The 15,906-nt window shown below is 40.2% G+C and overlaps 1 protein-coding gene across 1 annotated transcript; it reads right to left on the reverse strand.

Annotated features, from left to right (window-relative positions):
- Positions 1-2,262: 2,262 nt before the first annotated feature.
- cfap57 (cilia and flagella associated protein 57) lies at positions 2,263-15,413 on the reverse strand. The gene is made up of 21 exons (XM_044121153.1): positions 15,147-15,413; positions 13,648-13,961; positions 13,304-13,563; positions 11,959-12,133; positions 11,069-11,221; positions 10,719-10,858; positions 9,291-9,456; positions 9,101-9,214; positions 8,797-9,009; positions 8,529-8,702; positions 7,614-7,775; positions 7,140-7,295; positions 6,244-6,337; positions 5,963-6,153; positions 5,695-5,868; positions 5,437-5,595; positions 5,137-5,280; positions 4,380-4,496; positions 3,794-3,928; positions 3,556-3,699; positions 2,263-3,101 (listed from the first exon to the last, which is right to left on the reverse strand). Exons 1-21 carry the CDS (start codon positions 15,301-15,303, stop codon positions 2,997-2,999), a joined length of 3,447 nt encoding a protein of 1,148 aa, XP_043977088.1. The 5' UTR covers positions 15,304-15,413; the 3' UTR covers positions 2,263-2,996.
- Positions 15,414-15,906: the final 493 nt, after the last annotated feature.

Here is a 15,906-nt window from a genome sequence, read left to right on the forward strand (position 1 = left end):
CTGAAATATCAATAGTGTCCTGAACTTCATTGGTGGACTCTTCTTCCCTGACCAGAGAAGTGTCCTGCTTTGCAATATTTTCTGTGCCAGAGTTGAAGGACTGTTCCTTCTCTGGTGTCTCCTTCGGTACAGAGATCGATTCCTGTCTGGTATCTGGTGAAACCTCTTCCATTTCAGGACTTTCAGCTGAAATCTTTGGATCAGCAGGGGCGTGTTTCTCCAACCAGATATGATATGGGATCATTTTTATCTTTTTGCCCCTCGTTATTGGTGGCTGTTTCTTAGACTTTGACGGCTGTTTCTTCTCTGAAATATTAATAGTCTCCTGCTCTCCAGCGGTTGACTCTTCTTCCCTGACCAGAGAATTGTCCTGCTTTTTAATATTTTCTGCAGAAATCTTTTGGTTGACAGGGACGTGTTCCTCAGACCAGGTCTTAAATGGTTCCTTGTTCATCTCTTTGGACTCATTCTCAGGTGTCGGTCTGTCCCCTTTCTGATCCACTGAGTCCTGCTTCGGCGAGCGATTCAGTTTCAGTCACTGATGAAGCGTCCTGCTGTTCGATATTTTCAGCAGACTTTTTTTGCTCCTCAGTTGCGTACAGCTCCCACCAGACTGCAAATGACACCTTCTTCTTGCATTTGGTTGTCTTGGGTGGCTGTACTTCTCTTTTGACAATGTTGTCGGATGCAACCTCTTCGATTTTTGGTTGGTTGGATTGCATTGTAAACAAACAAAGTTGGAAAATCTTACTTTGAACTGCTGAATAAATTCTCAAGAGCTGCTAAAGGGCTGTGATGAAAGTAGACCGATGTGACGAGCTTATATAATCGCTTCTATCAAATTATGGGCAAGAAAAACAACATATAGCTAGCCTATATTTATTTTATTCTATTTATTTATTTTTTATTTTACCTTGTTTTGTGAATAAAAACGTAGGTCTGATGTTAGAAAAACTGTTTCTATTAATATTTTTATAATCGTCTTTGCAATAGCGGGACAAAACCCGCCTCACTCCTAAACACAGAAATGCTTCAGCTGCAGAGAAAACTTCTGACTTTAACTTCATCATTCTGCTAAAAGCCCGGTTCGGTTCGCTACAGGCAGTCTGAGTCGGTCCCACCGACAGATATAAAGAATATCTGTCTTTATATCAGACATCCTGATATAAGACACGGTACTGTGACTGTCACCGCGAGTCGAAACGCGGCTCAAAGCCCCGGTACCACCACCCGGTACCACCCGGTACCACTCGGTCTCTGTTCGATCTGTTTCTCCTTAATGTTTCTACCAGGCGGGTTGAAGCCGCTGCTGACGGGATCTGGGTTGGAGGTTCGCGGCTGTAAATAGAAGTTATTGCAGAACCTCAAGTGTTAAAGGAAGATTCGGCCCAATTAGAGCATTTAGAGTTCATAAAATAAACATCAGAGAAAATACTGTAGAACCGCAGCAAAAAGCCAAACATGCCACAATGAAATGAATCAAAATGTCTCCAAAGCATCGGCGGACTGACAGGGGCCACCGGGGGATTCCAGGTGGATTCCAGGTGGATTCCAGGTAGATTCCAGGTCGATTCTAGAGATGCGCATCGCAGCGGCTGTTCATGCAGGGCCGGTCCAAGGTAATATGGGGCCTTAGACAGAACCCCCCTCCCTCCGGAACCCAAACATGTTTAAATATTAATAAGGTGAATCTGTGAGAGAGAGACCAGGTTTATTGACCGAGTTTAAAATCAATCACTGATTATTGGTTATTTGTGAACAAAACCAATTAAAACACAAAGGTTACACCATATTGTAGCCATGGTAACACAACAATCAAACTATCAAGATGATTCTTTAAACTTTTACAAAGTAAATGTCCTAATTAAATCCTAAATGTACTTTCTTTTCTCAGCTGAATGCATTAAATAAAATGCAATAACAATGTTATTCTCTATAAATGATGCTACAGGTTTAGATCTATGGCCTGTGTTACAATTTCTAGGGGCCCCTGAGTGTCTGGAGGCCCCTGAATGGCCCCTACCAGCAGCTACTGAGTTTTCTTTATCTTGATATTCCAGTCTTATAATTCTAGATCTAGAGGTTTAACATCAAACTATTATATAGAGTTAACCCCTTTGAGCTTCTTGGATCTATAAATCAGTTTGCAGTCAGGTTGTTCTAGAGGTTAAATAGATATTATTAGGGCTTAATTAGTAAAATGGCAGCAATTTTGCTTATTTCATAACTTTATAACCAGATATCTTCTCTCCTCTGGTCTGTTTAACAGCTTCAGTCTCAGATCAACTCAGCCCTCCAGGACTGTCAGTAGCAGAAACAGAAACTTTATACCTGTTGGGGAAAATATAGACTAGATTTGCTTTGCATTTCCCCGCATGATGGCAATAATATAGTAGGATCCAATTACATTATTGATTAATATGGGTTGTTGCTATGTTGTTGTACTGAGTTTTTGTTCAACGTGCCCCTTTTTTAAATTTGAGCCCCTGCCCCTCCATAGGTCTCTGCACGGCCCTGCTAATTGAGATTTAAAAAATCTCATTTGCTTGTTATAGTTTGTACATAAACTCTGTATGTTTTTTGTTGTGTTGTTTTTTTTTTTTTTTACACATTTTGGTAAGACTGACATGACATAACATCTGTCAGAACATAATGAAGTCTTCATAAATGTTTGACTTGTCATGAAGTGTTATACGGTAAATAGAAAGTTGCATTAAAACTTGTATTAAAAGTGTCATGAAGAGTCCTTAATTTTCCTGACAATATCGTTTCAGTCTTTTGCACAACCCTTCATATAAAGTGTTTCCCAAATGTTTCGAAGTTGTAGTGCACGGTAAACAACGTAGATTTTACCTATAAAAATCCTCTCTTGTTTTTTTTTTTTTTATTTTTCTACGTAAACGTCGATATCCTCTAAACAAGGAGGAGCTCAGTTGACTCCAGCATGTGAAGGTTCCTCTTCAGCTCCTTCCTGTTGAAGTGGGATGTGACCTGGACTATTGTAGGAGGCTTTGCTGAACTTTGCTCTCTTTCTCCTTGCTCCGCTCGGTATGCAGTGCCTTGCGTAGATCGTTGATTTCGGTAACAAGAGCCACATTGTCCTGCAGAGAACAAAGACATCATTAGCAGCTGATTAATATGTTGAAGGTCAGTATCATCCGCTTTGTATATTTATTCAGATATGTTGGGACTTAAAAGTGTTTGCGATGTGATTTTAGCCCTTTGTTAAGTGTATTGCTAAAAGTAAACATTGCTTAACTTTAGTACAACTTACAATCTAATCTGTTAATCAAATTGATAATATATATATACTTTTTAAACAAAAACAAAACGCTATCAGAAAATCTAATTTAATCAGTTTGAAGGTTAAATTACTGAATTACCTGCTGGCTGACAACAATTATCAATGATTTTAGCTGTTGAATCATAATGCGCTAAATCTTAAATATATGAGTGACGGATAAAAGAAAAAGTGACAAAGTGAGATCAGACCTTCTGATAACACCCAGTGCAATAAACATGGGGGAAACGCCGATCTACAGTTGTAATCTTTACCTTCATCATCTTGGTGTAGACATCTTCGTGCTCTCTGGCAGATTTGACCAGCTTTTTCTGAAGACTGTTAACGGTTGACTGCAGTTGAGCACATTGGGAGCACACACTCTTCTGAGCATCATCAACTGCAATGCTCCTCTTTGCCTAGAAAAACAAAGCAAAATAACATCAGATTGTCTCGCGCAGGGTCGTCCAATCTCAACACGCATCGAACTAGCACTCGACAGTCGGCTCTTACGCTCTCTGTGCCTAAGGCGTATCGGCTGTAGATCATCAAAATGTTGTCTTTCAGTTTCCTGGGATCCTGGATGAGGGAGACACAAACCTGGAGGTCTGACCTGACCCGCTCAAGAAGTGTAGTCAAATCCTGCACCTGTACACAGGAAGTCGTCAGTCGTAGAAACTTCCCCCAAAAAAAACATGGAGCCATCTTCCACTTTCATATTAATATCTTGAACTCAGACTGCTGTCGAACATTAGCTACCTTCTGGATTGGATGCCTTTCCTTTTTAAAACAAACTATTTTGGATTTTAAGTAAAAACAAAATGAGCTCTGTGTGTGTGTGTGTGAACCAGGTTTTTAGATCCTCATGGGGTTCTTTCTGTCTACAAGGTGGGGACCACTGCTTTTTGTGGGGACATTTTCTTGGTCCCCATAGGGGGGATATGCTGCTTCTGGGCTACGGGTGGTTTGTGATGCTTAGGGGTAGGATAAGAGTTAAGCTGTAAAAAATGAATTGAAGTAAACAAAGTCCCCTCAAGACATGAAATCATGACTGTGTGTGTGTGTGTGTGTGTGTGTGTGTGTGTGAGCGCACTCTGACCTTTTGCATCTCCTTTTGGATTTCTTTGTCTTTGGTCCTCAGTCTGAGCTTCAGGTCAGATATGGTGACTTTCAGACGACTGCTGCTGTTGGTCATCCTTACGAGCTCCTCCTCAAGCTGTCGAACAGGGATTATCAATCGTCTTTGACGCAACATGTTTTGTTCATACAAGATAGAGAGAAGCCTGCACACCTGATTTTGATCACATCATTTTATGGACAACATCTCTCAATAAATGACATCAGGCAAACCTTTGGGCTGCAATAACACACGGCTATTATGGTCACTCTACAAAGACTGGAGGTGTCGATGTTATTAATACATGTCTGTAACACCAAACAACAAAACCCAGGATTGCAAAGTGTTCAGTTAGTTAGAAATGAGTAGCTCCCCCTGCCCCCGTTTTCTATTTTTTTTTTTTTTTTTTTGCAAAACTAAAACACACAAGAAAAACTTGAAATAGATAAATAAAGACCAAAAACTCAATCCTTAAATCAAGTGAGCTAAATTCAATGAGTTAAAACAGCAGCGTGTCTTTAGTAAATACATGCAGGCAAAACAAAATGGCAGAACATGCTGAGGGTTACTTTAATCATGTTGGTGTTAACTACTTCCATCCCACTGACATACAAAAGAGTCAAATGGCTTTACCAGAAAGAAGACTCAGTTCTAACAAATAAAAACAAAATATTCAGGATGGAACTCCAACTCCCCCTGCCTGGAGACAATCTAGAAATTTCCGAGCCCTCTCGCGTACCTTTTGTATCCTTTCTGCTTTCTCGTTTATGTCATCCAGCAGTGGCTTGATCTGCTTCCTCAAGTCCTTCAGCTTGAATTCCAAGATGACCTTCAACTTCTGCAGCTCCTGGTTCATGGCATCCAGGCTGGATATGACTTTGTCCTGTGTGAGAACAGGCAGAGGTGGACTAAATGTTTACTCTGTGTTCCCACTACAGTCACTTCCCCATTTAATTCAGCCTTTTTTTCTTTTTTGGTGTACAAAACTAAACTTCTAATGTGAAACGAAAAGCACGGCGGGACGCGGCTCCTCGGTCACCTTATCCTGGCAGGTCCTTTTGTATTTGGAAACCCGTTTCTTCAGAACACAAATATCGGTCTCCAGAGTGCGGATGTACCCCATCAGGGTGTGGCGCTCCTTCTTTATGGCGGTTAACTCATTGAACTGGTCATCCATCTGCTTCTGGAGATTGTGGATCTGCGTGACAACCATTAAAAAGACGCTGTAATCTTTCCGGGTAACTGACACCAACAAAAGTGAACAAAATTTAAAGACAGCTGGAAAATCTTTGGTCACCTTTTGTGTCATAGTGCCACTGTTTCCCTTCAGCTTGGTGAAGGCCTCCTTCTCTGACTGCAGTTTCTTCTCGTACTTGTCTTTCATGGTCTGGATCTTCTGCCGCTCTTTCTCTGCCGCCTGCCTTATGGTTGTTTCATATTCTCGGATCCTTCGCTTAGCCTCCTCCTGACACTGTAAATGACATGAAATCGGCGAGAATTCAGAGGTGTCTCGACGAGGCGAGCGGTCCCGGACTACTGCTGCTTTCCTCCTCATTCTTTCGGACCTTATTCATGTGTTGAGTCTTCACTTGCAGCTCGGCCTCGTACATCTGCGTGACCTCGGCCAGACTCTGGGTCCGGTCCTCCTCTGCATGAGTCAGCCGCGTCTCGTACTCCTCCTGCATTTCTTTGTGCTGCTGGAGAAGGTCTTTGTACTTTTCATGCTCCACAGTCAGCTTAGAGGTGTAGAGATGGTCTGTGTGGGGTTAAAAATATTCATAAACTTCCCTTTGAGCTCGTAAAGAATGCATCGGACAGGAAGTGATGACGCGACCTTTTGTCCTACCTAGATCCTTCAACTCTTTGCAGTGTTTCACTTCAACTTCTGCAGAGGTCAGCTGGGTCTCTTGTTCACACCGCTCTATTTCCGTGCTCAGGATCTACGAATGTAAGAGTTTCAAAGAAGTATTCTTTTGAATCACAAGGATTTTTGAGACCTACTTATCGCAGTATCTTAGTATTTATTTTATTTTTTTTAACCACAATCAGAGATGATGTTGGATGCTTTTCATTGAATTCACTGAATATATTTGCAAAAGTGCTGATACCTCTTGAGCGTTTTCACACTTTTGTCATATTACAACCAGAAAACGCAAAGCAACACCAAATACAACATAATTGTAGACAGACTGGGTATCGCTTTCGATTTTCTAAAGTCACATTTTTGTTCAGAAGGGACTCGGTCTACAGGAAGTTTGAGAGGGCTGAATTCAGAGCAACCCTGGGAGAAATCTTAAGACTTGAGACTTTGATTAAGATCTGCTAGAGTGGCAAAGTGCAGCTCCTCCAATGATTTAGTCAAGGTGCAGACATAAATACAGTTGGCATTTTGTGGGAGGACTTCATTTAATCTGAGCTTCATCTGACTATAATAGACAATCTATGATAGATTATCCGTCTGTCTAACAAGTATTCACCGATTTATCAGAATACATTTCCTTAATTTTGGGAGATCTGTGACATTTAGTTGCTTGACATTTTGTGCTGCTGTAAGCAAAACAGTCTGAAATTAAGCTTCCTTGCTATGAGCAAGAGTCTTATACATACATACATACATACATACATATATATATATATATATATATATATAGGTAGATATATATATATATATATATATATATATATATATATATATATAGGTAGATGGATATAGATGCAAATGTGTGACCGACAGCAGCAGACCTGCTGTGTTGTTTTCAGGGACTTGATTTCCTCTGTGAACTTGTTTGACATTTGTTGGAGCTCCTCTTTGTAGTTCATCTCTTTCAGACGGAGTTGGTAGTCGTTCTCCATGTGCAGCTCCTCCAGTTGCATCTTCAGCTCCAACATGTTGTGAGCCTGAAACACACACGATATTTCACAAAATATTTCAGCTGCATCTCAATCAAAATGTTTATTATCTTCTGCTCTCCTAAGACTCAGGATGTTTTGTTTTCCATCTAGAGATATTAGGCTTTTAGGGTTTTGGATGTTTGGCAGTACTTGAACATGGATCCGACTTTTAGCACAAGTACTAGATTTAAAAGCCAGGCGGGGCCAAGAAATCAACCAATTAAAGTAAACTCCACAAATATTTGGCCAAAAACGGCCATGTCCAGTTAGAATAATGCTAGACGCTAGTTCACGGTTGCAAGAAGTATTAAAGGTCCAACAGACCCTCTCCTCCAGGTCTGCCTTTGTAACAAGAATCTCTTCGGTGTGGACAATCTGCCTGTTGCTCCTCAGACCTCGACCATTTTCGTCAACGATTTTGGATATCAACAGGCAGCCATCTTCGGACGCCGTCAGCAGGAACTGATCGTCGTAGGTTATCACCATCTGCGGACATTAGTCGGCAGCATTTGTAACACATTACATGACAGATGAAATGGTCAATTATTTCCTTTTTAAAATTTACTCTTTTAACTAACTGACATCAAAATCTTTTTTTTTTTTACATAAAAATTTTAATTATAATAGTTTTTGCTCCAAAAGCTGAATTATATTGATTGTGATTCTACTTATAAAAGCCCTGAAGAGGATGAAAAAGGGGGTGAATATCATTTACAACTCCCTCCCTCCACCTCCTTCAAATCAGACACAATTGGTGCCAAACGTTGTTTATGCCTCTATCATTTTAAATATATTAAGAAATGTTTTCCAGAGGTCATTAAAAGTCAATCAAACCCCACACCTCCTTGAAAATAGACAAAACTGGTCTCAGCAAAAAAAAAAAAATTTGTTTGCTGCTTTGGCTTTGAAGATATTAATGAAAGTTTAAAGGTAATTTTGATTTAATAAAAGTGGGGACGGTGGCTGACCTTTAAATTTTCATTAATTTCTTAAAGCAGGACAAATCAAAAGATTTTCTGCACAAACGTAGTCGAGTTGATTGACACACATTTTGTCTGATTTGAAGAAGGTGGAGGTCTGGTTGACCTTTCACGACCTCTGAAACATCTCTTAATATCTTTAAAACTACAGCGGCACAAATGAACATTTTTGCTGCACAAACATTTGACACCAATTGTGTCTGATTCAAAGAAAGCAGAGAGGGGAGGGCAACTTCTCTCAGGGTGTGTTTGGACTCACCTTGGTGACGGGGCCGCAGTGAGCCTGCTGTGTGATCCACTCCTTCTGATCGGGTAAGGGGTATGTAACGGCTCTAACGGTTCCGCCGGCGGTACCGGTGAAGACGACCCTGCCGGACTGAGACACGGCAAGAGCGGTGTGAGCCACCACATCAGGGGGAACCTCCCTCAGCACCTGTGGAGCCAATTTCCAATTTCAAATCACTTTTGTTTCACACTCTCCAAAGTTTGCGTAAAAGAAATGTTGCTGCAGCCGTTCTCCTCCTGGCCTGGCAGTCCTGTATCTCCCTCAGGATGAGGTCCGTTCCTACAGCCAGGACGGTCTTGTAGTCCCAGGAGAAAGCCGCGGCGGAGTAGCTGCAGGCCTTGAGCACGGTCTCACACTCCAGCTTGCCGGTGTGGGTGTTCCACTCGTACACGGCGCCATCTGCCCCACAAGACACCAACTGGCTGTCGTCGAAGCTCCACTCAACGGTCCGCACCTGACCAGCCAGAGAAACCGACGACTGGATCAATCCCACCTTTTGGCTTTAGATCCGGCGGCCAGCCGTCTGTTCAGCGGGATCAACTCACCTTCCCAAAGTGGCCGTTGAGATTGAGGATGTTCTCAAACGAGGCGAAAGAGTAGATGCGAATAACGGTTCCGTCGACGGCCGCAAACATGTGGCCACCGTGGCTGAAGACACACTGGAAGGGAGAGGAGGAAGCAGGTTGAAACAGGATGTGCGCGGGAAGCCACAGGTTTCAGAGCGAGACCAGTCACCTCTCTGCAGCCGGACAGCGCGAACTCTTTAAAGGTACGGATGTCGTTGATAAACAGGTTCATCAGCCGGAGTTTGTCTGAAAAGCCCACCAGCACAAAGAGGCCCGTGGGGTGAAGAGCCACGCTGAACGCCTCCTCCTGGAACTCCTTGTACAACTCCAACTCTCTTTAGGAGAAAAAAAAGACAGTATGTCGACCGTCATCTAAAAAACTAAAGTTTAGGGTGAACTTACTTTTTTTTTTGTTTTTATTTTTTCCAAACATTTCCCTGTCAGCTTCATCTCTATTGAATAAAAAGTCACACCTGTGGTGTGTTTTCATAGGAAAGACTGCTTACTTGCTTTTACTTTGTCACTTTTTCATAACCACAAACCTTTGTGTGTGTCTGTCAGATCATGCATTTGCAAACAAGCACATGAACAAATAAATCTATGTTGCTGAACATTAATAAGTGTGGCTTGTGGTCTGAAGTAATATAATGTGACGATGGTCACAGCTACCTGGAAAAAGAAGATTACATCTCCAAGTGTGTTGTAGCGCTGGGGATTTAGCTAACATCACTGATTCAAATTACATGTATGGAGCTACATTGGGGCCATGTTTGTTCAAAGGAAAAAAAAATTGAAACTCAAGACAAAAAGTTAGAAACTGAAAACAAATTTCAAAACTGATTTTCAGATTCTAACTATTGACCCCGAAATTTTTATTTGAAAAGCTGTTTTTAACTTTCTTTTCAATATAAATTTTTTATTTGCAGTTCCATTTTTCCCCCCAGTATTCATCAGTATTCCTTTTGCTTTATCGTCATTCATTAAGTTGGTTGATTCCTTATTCCTTTTTCCTCTTTTTTCCAGTTTTTTATTTGCACATTGTTTATCTTAGAGGCTCAGTATTCTGACTGCAAGTTCATGTTAAATTGTAAGAAAATGTAAATAAATGATTTTGAGATAAATCGTTTATGCATATATTCTGTGCTCGGTGTTTGGGAACATTGGCGTCTCATTCAACTATTATTCTTTAATGCCACTTTAATATTCAACTAAAAAATATTGTTATTATAGAACAATTGTATTAAATATTGTAGATATATAAATAATAAACCAACTTATCCTTTTATCCACTTCACCATGCATTTCATATTATATCAGTTGATCAACAGAAGAAACTGTGATTTTTTTTTACTGTTGCATAGTAATAATACAGTAAAATACATTAAATTTGTGATTGAAAAAAACCAAAATGTAGAAAAGCTTAAAGAATGTGAACAGTTTTATAAACCCCCACTAGGTTTATTTGCTTTTCTTTTCCTTTTTTTTTTTCTTTTTTTTTTTAACCATGAACTGCAGGATTTAGCTGCCATTCTGAACCTGCCTGAAACAATGAGGTCCCAAGAAGAAAAGGAAACAAGGAACATGCAGGAAGTCCTACTTCGTCTCGTAATTCCAGATCCGTACGGAGCAATCTAAAGAGCAGGTGGCCATGAAGGGCTTACGGATGCAGATGGACAAACCAGTGATGGAGTCAGAGTGGAAGGGCTGGGACAGAAAGTCAAAATGTAGTTGTTCCTCCTGGTGGACAGAGCACAGCTTACATCAACTTCAAAAAGGTTTAAATCGACACCTTGAATAAGTAAAAAAAAAAAAAAAATAGTAAGACATCTAAGCTTTTTCAAGAGTGGACTTTTGAACTGGAGGACTTGCTCCACACAAAAGCAGGTCGAAATTATGAAGCTGCAAAATATAAACTGTTAATCTGTTAGGCTGTGCTAATAGCAGCACCCGCTTCATTTCAGCAGATGAAAGATTAATGCTGTACAGTTGGCCTCGGTCTGTGCTGACAGCCAGCGTCTCCTCTGCAGGACTCATGCACATGGTGTCTATCTCCTGACACTTGGCTGGAGCCGAGTCACTGCTGGCTGGAGCTGGGAGAATCTGGCACAAAACAAAAAAACTCATAAAAATGCAATATGCATAGACCTAGTGAATATTACCCTATGTACAGAACAGACCAAACGTTTGGACACACAGTTGGGTCCAAACTTTTGGTCTGTACTGTATATAGTCCTAGATACATTCACTCTGTTACTCAGATACTCGAGTAACTTTTTTGAAAAAAATTACACTTTTACTACTCTGTATTTTTCACTTTTGCTGAAGTAGTCTTATTATGAAGTATCTCTGCTCTAACTTGAGTAAAATTTCTTAATTCTCGACCCACTGAATGTAGAGCAAACATGTTTTAGCCAAGGATTCACCAGACAGACACACAGCTTTCTGTTAAAGTTTCATACGTTTTTTTATTGAAAGAAACTGATTTGGGAACATTTTCCTTTGCCTGATTGTTATTTTTGTTACTGATATGAATTGTTGCCATTTTGGACCTTAAAACACCAAAATTTCCACATAACTTCATATTTTAGTTCATCTGTTGATGCAATTTTTAAATATAAAATGATTGACAGTTTGATCAGTTACTGAGTATTTGAGTAGACTTTTTTTTTTTTTTTTTTTACCAAATACATTTTTTACTCTTACTTGAATAATTTATTGGATGGCTACGTTTTACTAATATGTTGATGTAGTGTGACTCTAAGCTGAGTATAATTTTTTGGGTACTCTGCCCACCTCTGGCTGTCAGTTACATTAAAATTCACAACTGGAACATTTACCTGGATCTCTCTGCTTTTCCTATAGACGTTGTCGTCTATATTTTCAAACAGAGCGACTGTGCCCGGACCGGTGGAGCACACAAAACCCTTGGAGTAGGACAGTATGGCGGTGATGCAACACTTGGCCACGCCTTCCGTCACATTCCCCGCTTTGATTCGTCTCACTTCCAGGTTCCTGTGCAGTGAAGCGAGAGCATTACGGGCAAGTTGTGTGCTGTCTCCAAGAATACTTTTTTTTTTAAATAACAGATTCAATGGCAAGAGTTTCTGGCTAAAACCAGAAAAATATGCAGTTTGTTTCAATATCTTAAAATATCTAAATAAAAACACAATGAACCGATTGCTACTAATGTTGAGGAGGAATGGCATCTTCCAAATAGTTGGGAATAAACAATGTTGGTTTCTTTAAGGATACCTTGGAAACCATTCGTGTAATCCAAACAAAATTATATGCCAACGAATCTGAAAAGACTGAAAACTGTCATATCAGTTATGTTTGTCATTACATTGCTGAAGGCATGATCATCTGATCTTGAATGTCAATAAAACAATATCGTCCTCGGTTCTGGTGCCACACGTCTTTCCCACCTTCTCTCGACTGTCAAATAAAGTTCATTAGCACCAAAAAATTCCTTAAAAAGAAACAAACTAAAAAAAAAGTTTTGGGGGGAAAAAACAAGTTAGAATATGGCGCTGATCGCAAATGATGCCAAACTACTAAGTCAGGAACAGAGCACCATAATCCTGTGTAGTGAAAGAGCACAAGTTAAATCATTTTCTCCAAAGCGATAAAAACATGACAAAGTCAGATCACAGAGGGTTTTATTTCAGAGACGCTGTTGTTGTACGGATTTCTGCATGAGCCTTTTCATGGTCTTATTGCTTTGTCTGTTTTTGGGGAAAACGTCTGTGTCTCAATATCAGTCTCCAGACTGATTTTGTTTGCGATCGGCTAATTTAGGTCATTAATATGTACAGATTAATGCCCACCCATAGTTGTTTGCCAGCCACGAAAAAAACTCAAGATGAAGAACTGTTTTATATGCCACAGTGTTCACGGGCTTTTCTGAATTGATATTTCATTGGAAAAATGAACGGTGAAGCATTGATGAATCGATATTTTTACCGAGCGGGGAACTTGGGAAAATAGGCCCAGATAACTTCAGTGCTAGCGAGCGCTAGCTACCACAGAGATCGAAGAGGGAATAAAAGAAGAAACATAAATGGTCAAAAAAAGGATAATTTTTTTTCCTGAAAATGTTTACAACCTAACCTTTATTGATCACACTTAGGCCAAAATTCCACATCACAAAGTAAAAAGTATAATTCAATTTTCCAATCTGACCTCTCATTCTGGCCCTGTGCAGCGTCAGAGGACATCTTGATCTCCCTCCTCACGTCTCCAGACTGAGACACCAGCAGCCTTCCTGTGTCTGTCCCTGCTATGACTCGGTCTTCTGACACCCAGGTGTGACACAGGATGTTGATTGACTCCACCTTTGCGATGCTGTTCTGTTTCAGGTTGCCTTCTGAGTACCGAAACAGCTTGAATATGCTCTTGCCACTCACACAGACCTGCATGTTGTTATGAGGACTGAAGCTGATCTGGCGAGACAAAAAAAAAAAAAGAAAGTTGCTGCACGTAGCATCCCAGCATTCCATGTATGAATGAGGGTGTGACTGGCTCACCTGTGAAATGGGATTATTAGAGTTGGTAGTCTTCTCTGTTGCCAAGATTTTATTTTTCTCCCAATTCCAGAAGATCAACAACCACTCTGGGGCTCCGCTTTGACCGATAAGGTACTTGGAATCAGGAGAGAAAGCCATGCACAAGAATTCTTGAACTAGAAAATCTCCTGCAGTTAGAACCTTTCTCTTCATGCCATGTTCCTGATGAAGGTCAAACACGATGATGGAGGCCTTCTCAGCCTTCTCCGATACTGCCAAGTAGCGCTGGTTTGGACTTAGAGCCAAAGCACGTAGGCCAAGACTTCCCTCTAAACCTGAAGGGTCACACATAAAACAGAAACCAGTAAATAACATTTATTGCAGGTGAAGCATAGAGTTCACAGATTTTATGTCATGTGTGTATAACTACACACACATATCCACCTAATGTATATCCACTTGCTTACAAGCCAGAAAAAGAAACCTGTGGCCTCACACACACACACGCACACGCACACACGCGCACACACACACACAGGTTAGAGCCGACAGCTGTCTCTATTTACATTGCTAACATCTTACCAGAGGGCAGAGGACCAAAGAATTACACTCTAGTAAGAGTAGCAATACTTTAAGATATTTTTACACATGTAGCCGTCCAACAAATTACTCAAGTAAGAGTAAAAAAGCGTTTTGTAAAAAGTCTACTCAAGTACTGAACCACTGATCCGAATGTCAATCATTTAATATTTAAAAATTACATAATCAGACGGACCAAAATATAAACTTACATGGAAATTTGGGTATTTTAATGCCCAAAATGACAATAATTCACACAGGTAACAAAAAAGAAGGCAGAAGATCCCCCAAAAAAAAGAGCTATTTATTTATATAAAAAAAACTTTGAAACTTTTGCAAAAACTGCAGGTGTGTTTCTGTGTCTGGCAAATTTTTGTTTGTTCTTCATTTAGTGAGTACAGAATCCAAAAGGTTTACTCAAGCGTAGCTATACGTCATAATAAAATTACTCTAGTAAAAGCAAGACGTACAGCATAGTAAAAATACTCCTAAAAGTACTTTTTTCTTTCAAAAAAGTTACCCTAGCAAATATAAGTAACTATAGTCACTTCCTAACTCTGCATATTTGCCAACAGCCATGTGTAGAGGTAACATTTAATCTACTTCATAAACATACTATTAGGCTTTCATTTTTCTCTGCCATAAATGTGCTGTGAAAATGAAGAAAGTACAGATTTTGTGGCGATCCAACGGCGGAGATTAAGTGAATTATTTATTTTTGAGGACTGATTATTTTTCCATTTGATCAGATTGGCCTGGATTGTCTTTTTCCCCACATTAAAATTCAGAATCTTGTATTTACTCAAGCCATTTTTGAATAAATAGAAATGTCATTGGGTTCGATCAAATATGTCTGCTGGCAGCCTGGTGAAATGATGCTCTACATATTAAAATGCAGAGGAATAAACATGAAGAAAAATCCCCCCTCGGTCATAGCGTACCTGGAATGAAGCGCTGCCATTTTTTGACGGTGTTATGGATCACACAGCTGTTCCCGCTGGGGAACACCACCGTTTGCTCGTCAACAAAACACAAATTGTTCTTCACGCCTTTCCGGAGGCCGAAAATAAAATGGGGCTGAGATAACACGGTCGACATCGTGTTGAAAGCTGCGGGCAAACTTTAGACAGCAGGCGGGGAGGTGAAAGAGCACAACCTACAACCTGCTGGTTTCCTCGTGCAGTTTGAGTCATTGTTGCCAGGCGACGTGTCAGATCCCGCAATAACCTGAAAACAAAAGTGTCTCCACGGTTCTAATTCTCGTCGTCTGTATTTATTAGTTAGGCTTATGCTCAGATGTGTCACAACTCTGGGATGCAGCTATTTCTTTTTTTATTATTATTAATCCCTCTGAATTTTTAAAAATGACATGTAAAGTCAAACATTTCAAATGTTTTAAAAGTTTAAAGGTTTTGTAAAGACTCAATATGTTTACAATGTTGTTCTTTGATAGTTGTTTTAATTTAACTTTGAGAGGCTTCGTCGCTTAAATGGAGCTGACAACAATTTGTGTTTTTGCTAAACTGATTAAAAGCTCTGAAGATCTTCCTGACACTGAAGCTTTGGACGTGTGGTCAACATGGCCAAACTTTCACTTCCTCATTCTGAACCTCTTCATTATCAGTTTCGCTTTGTTTTGAAGATGATGCTGGAAAATACGCAGGTCCTCATCAAACTGTCCTCAAATTGTACGGAGGAAGT

Source organism: Gambusia affinis, linkage group LG07 (assembly GCF_019740435.1).
Source record: "Gambusia affinis linkage group LG07, SWU_Gaff_1.0, whole genome shotgun sequence".
Taxonomy (NCBI): Eukaryota; Metazoa; Chordata; class Actinopteri; order Cyprinodontiformes; family Poeciliidae; genus Gambusia; species Gambusia affinis.

Coding starts and splice junctions, on each gene's coding strand:
- cfap57 (XM_044121153.1), bottom strand. CDS start 15,303: ATGTCGACCGTGTTATCTCAGCCCCATTTTATTTTCGGCCTCCGGAAA. Junction 11,222..11,958: donor GGAAAAGCAGAGAGATCCAG/GTAAATGTTCCA, acceptor GTTTTGTGCCAG/ATTCTCCCAGCTCCAGCCAG. Junction 3,929..4,379: donor TCCAAAAGGAGATGCAAAAG/GTCAGAGTGCGC, acceptor TCCTGTGTACAG/GTGCAGGATTTGACTACACT.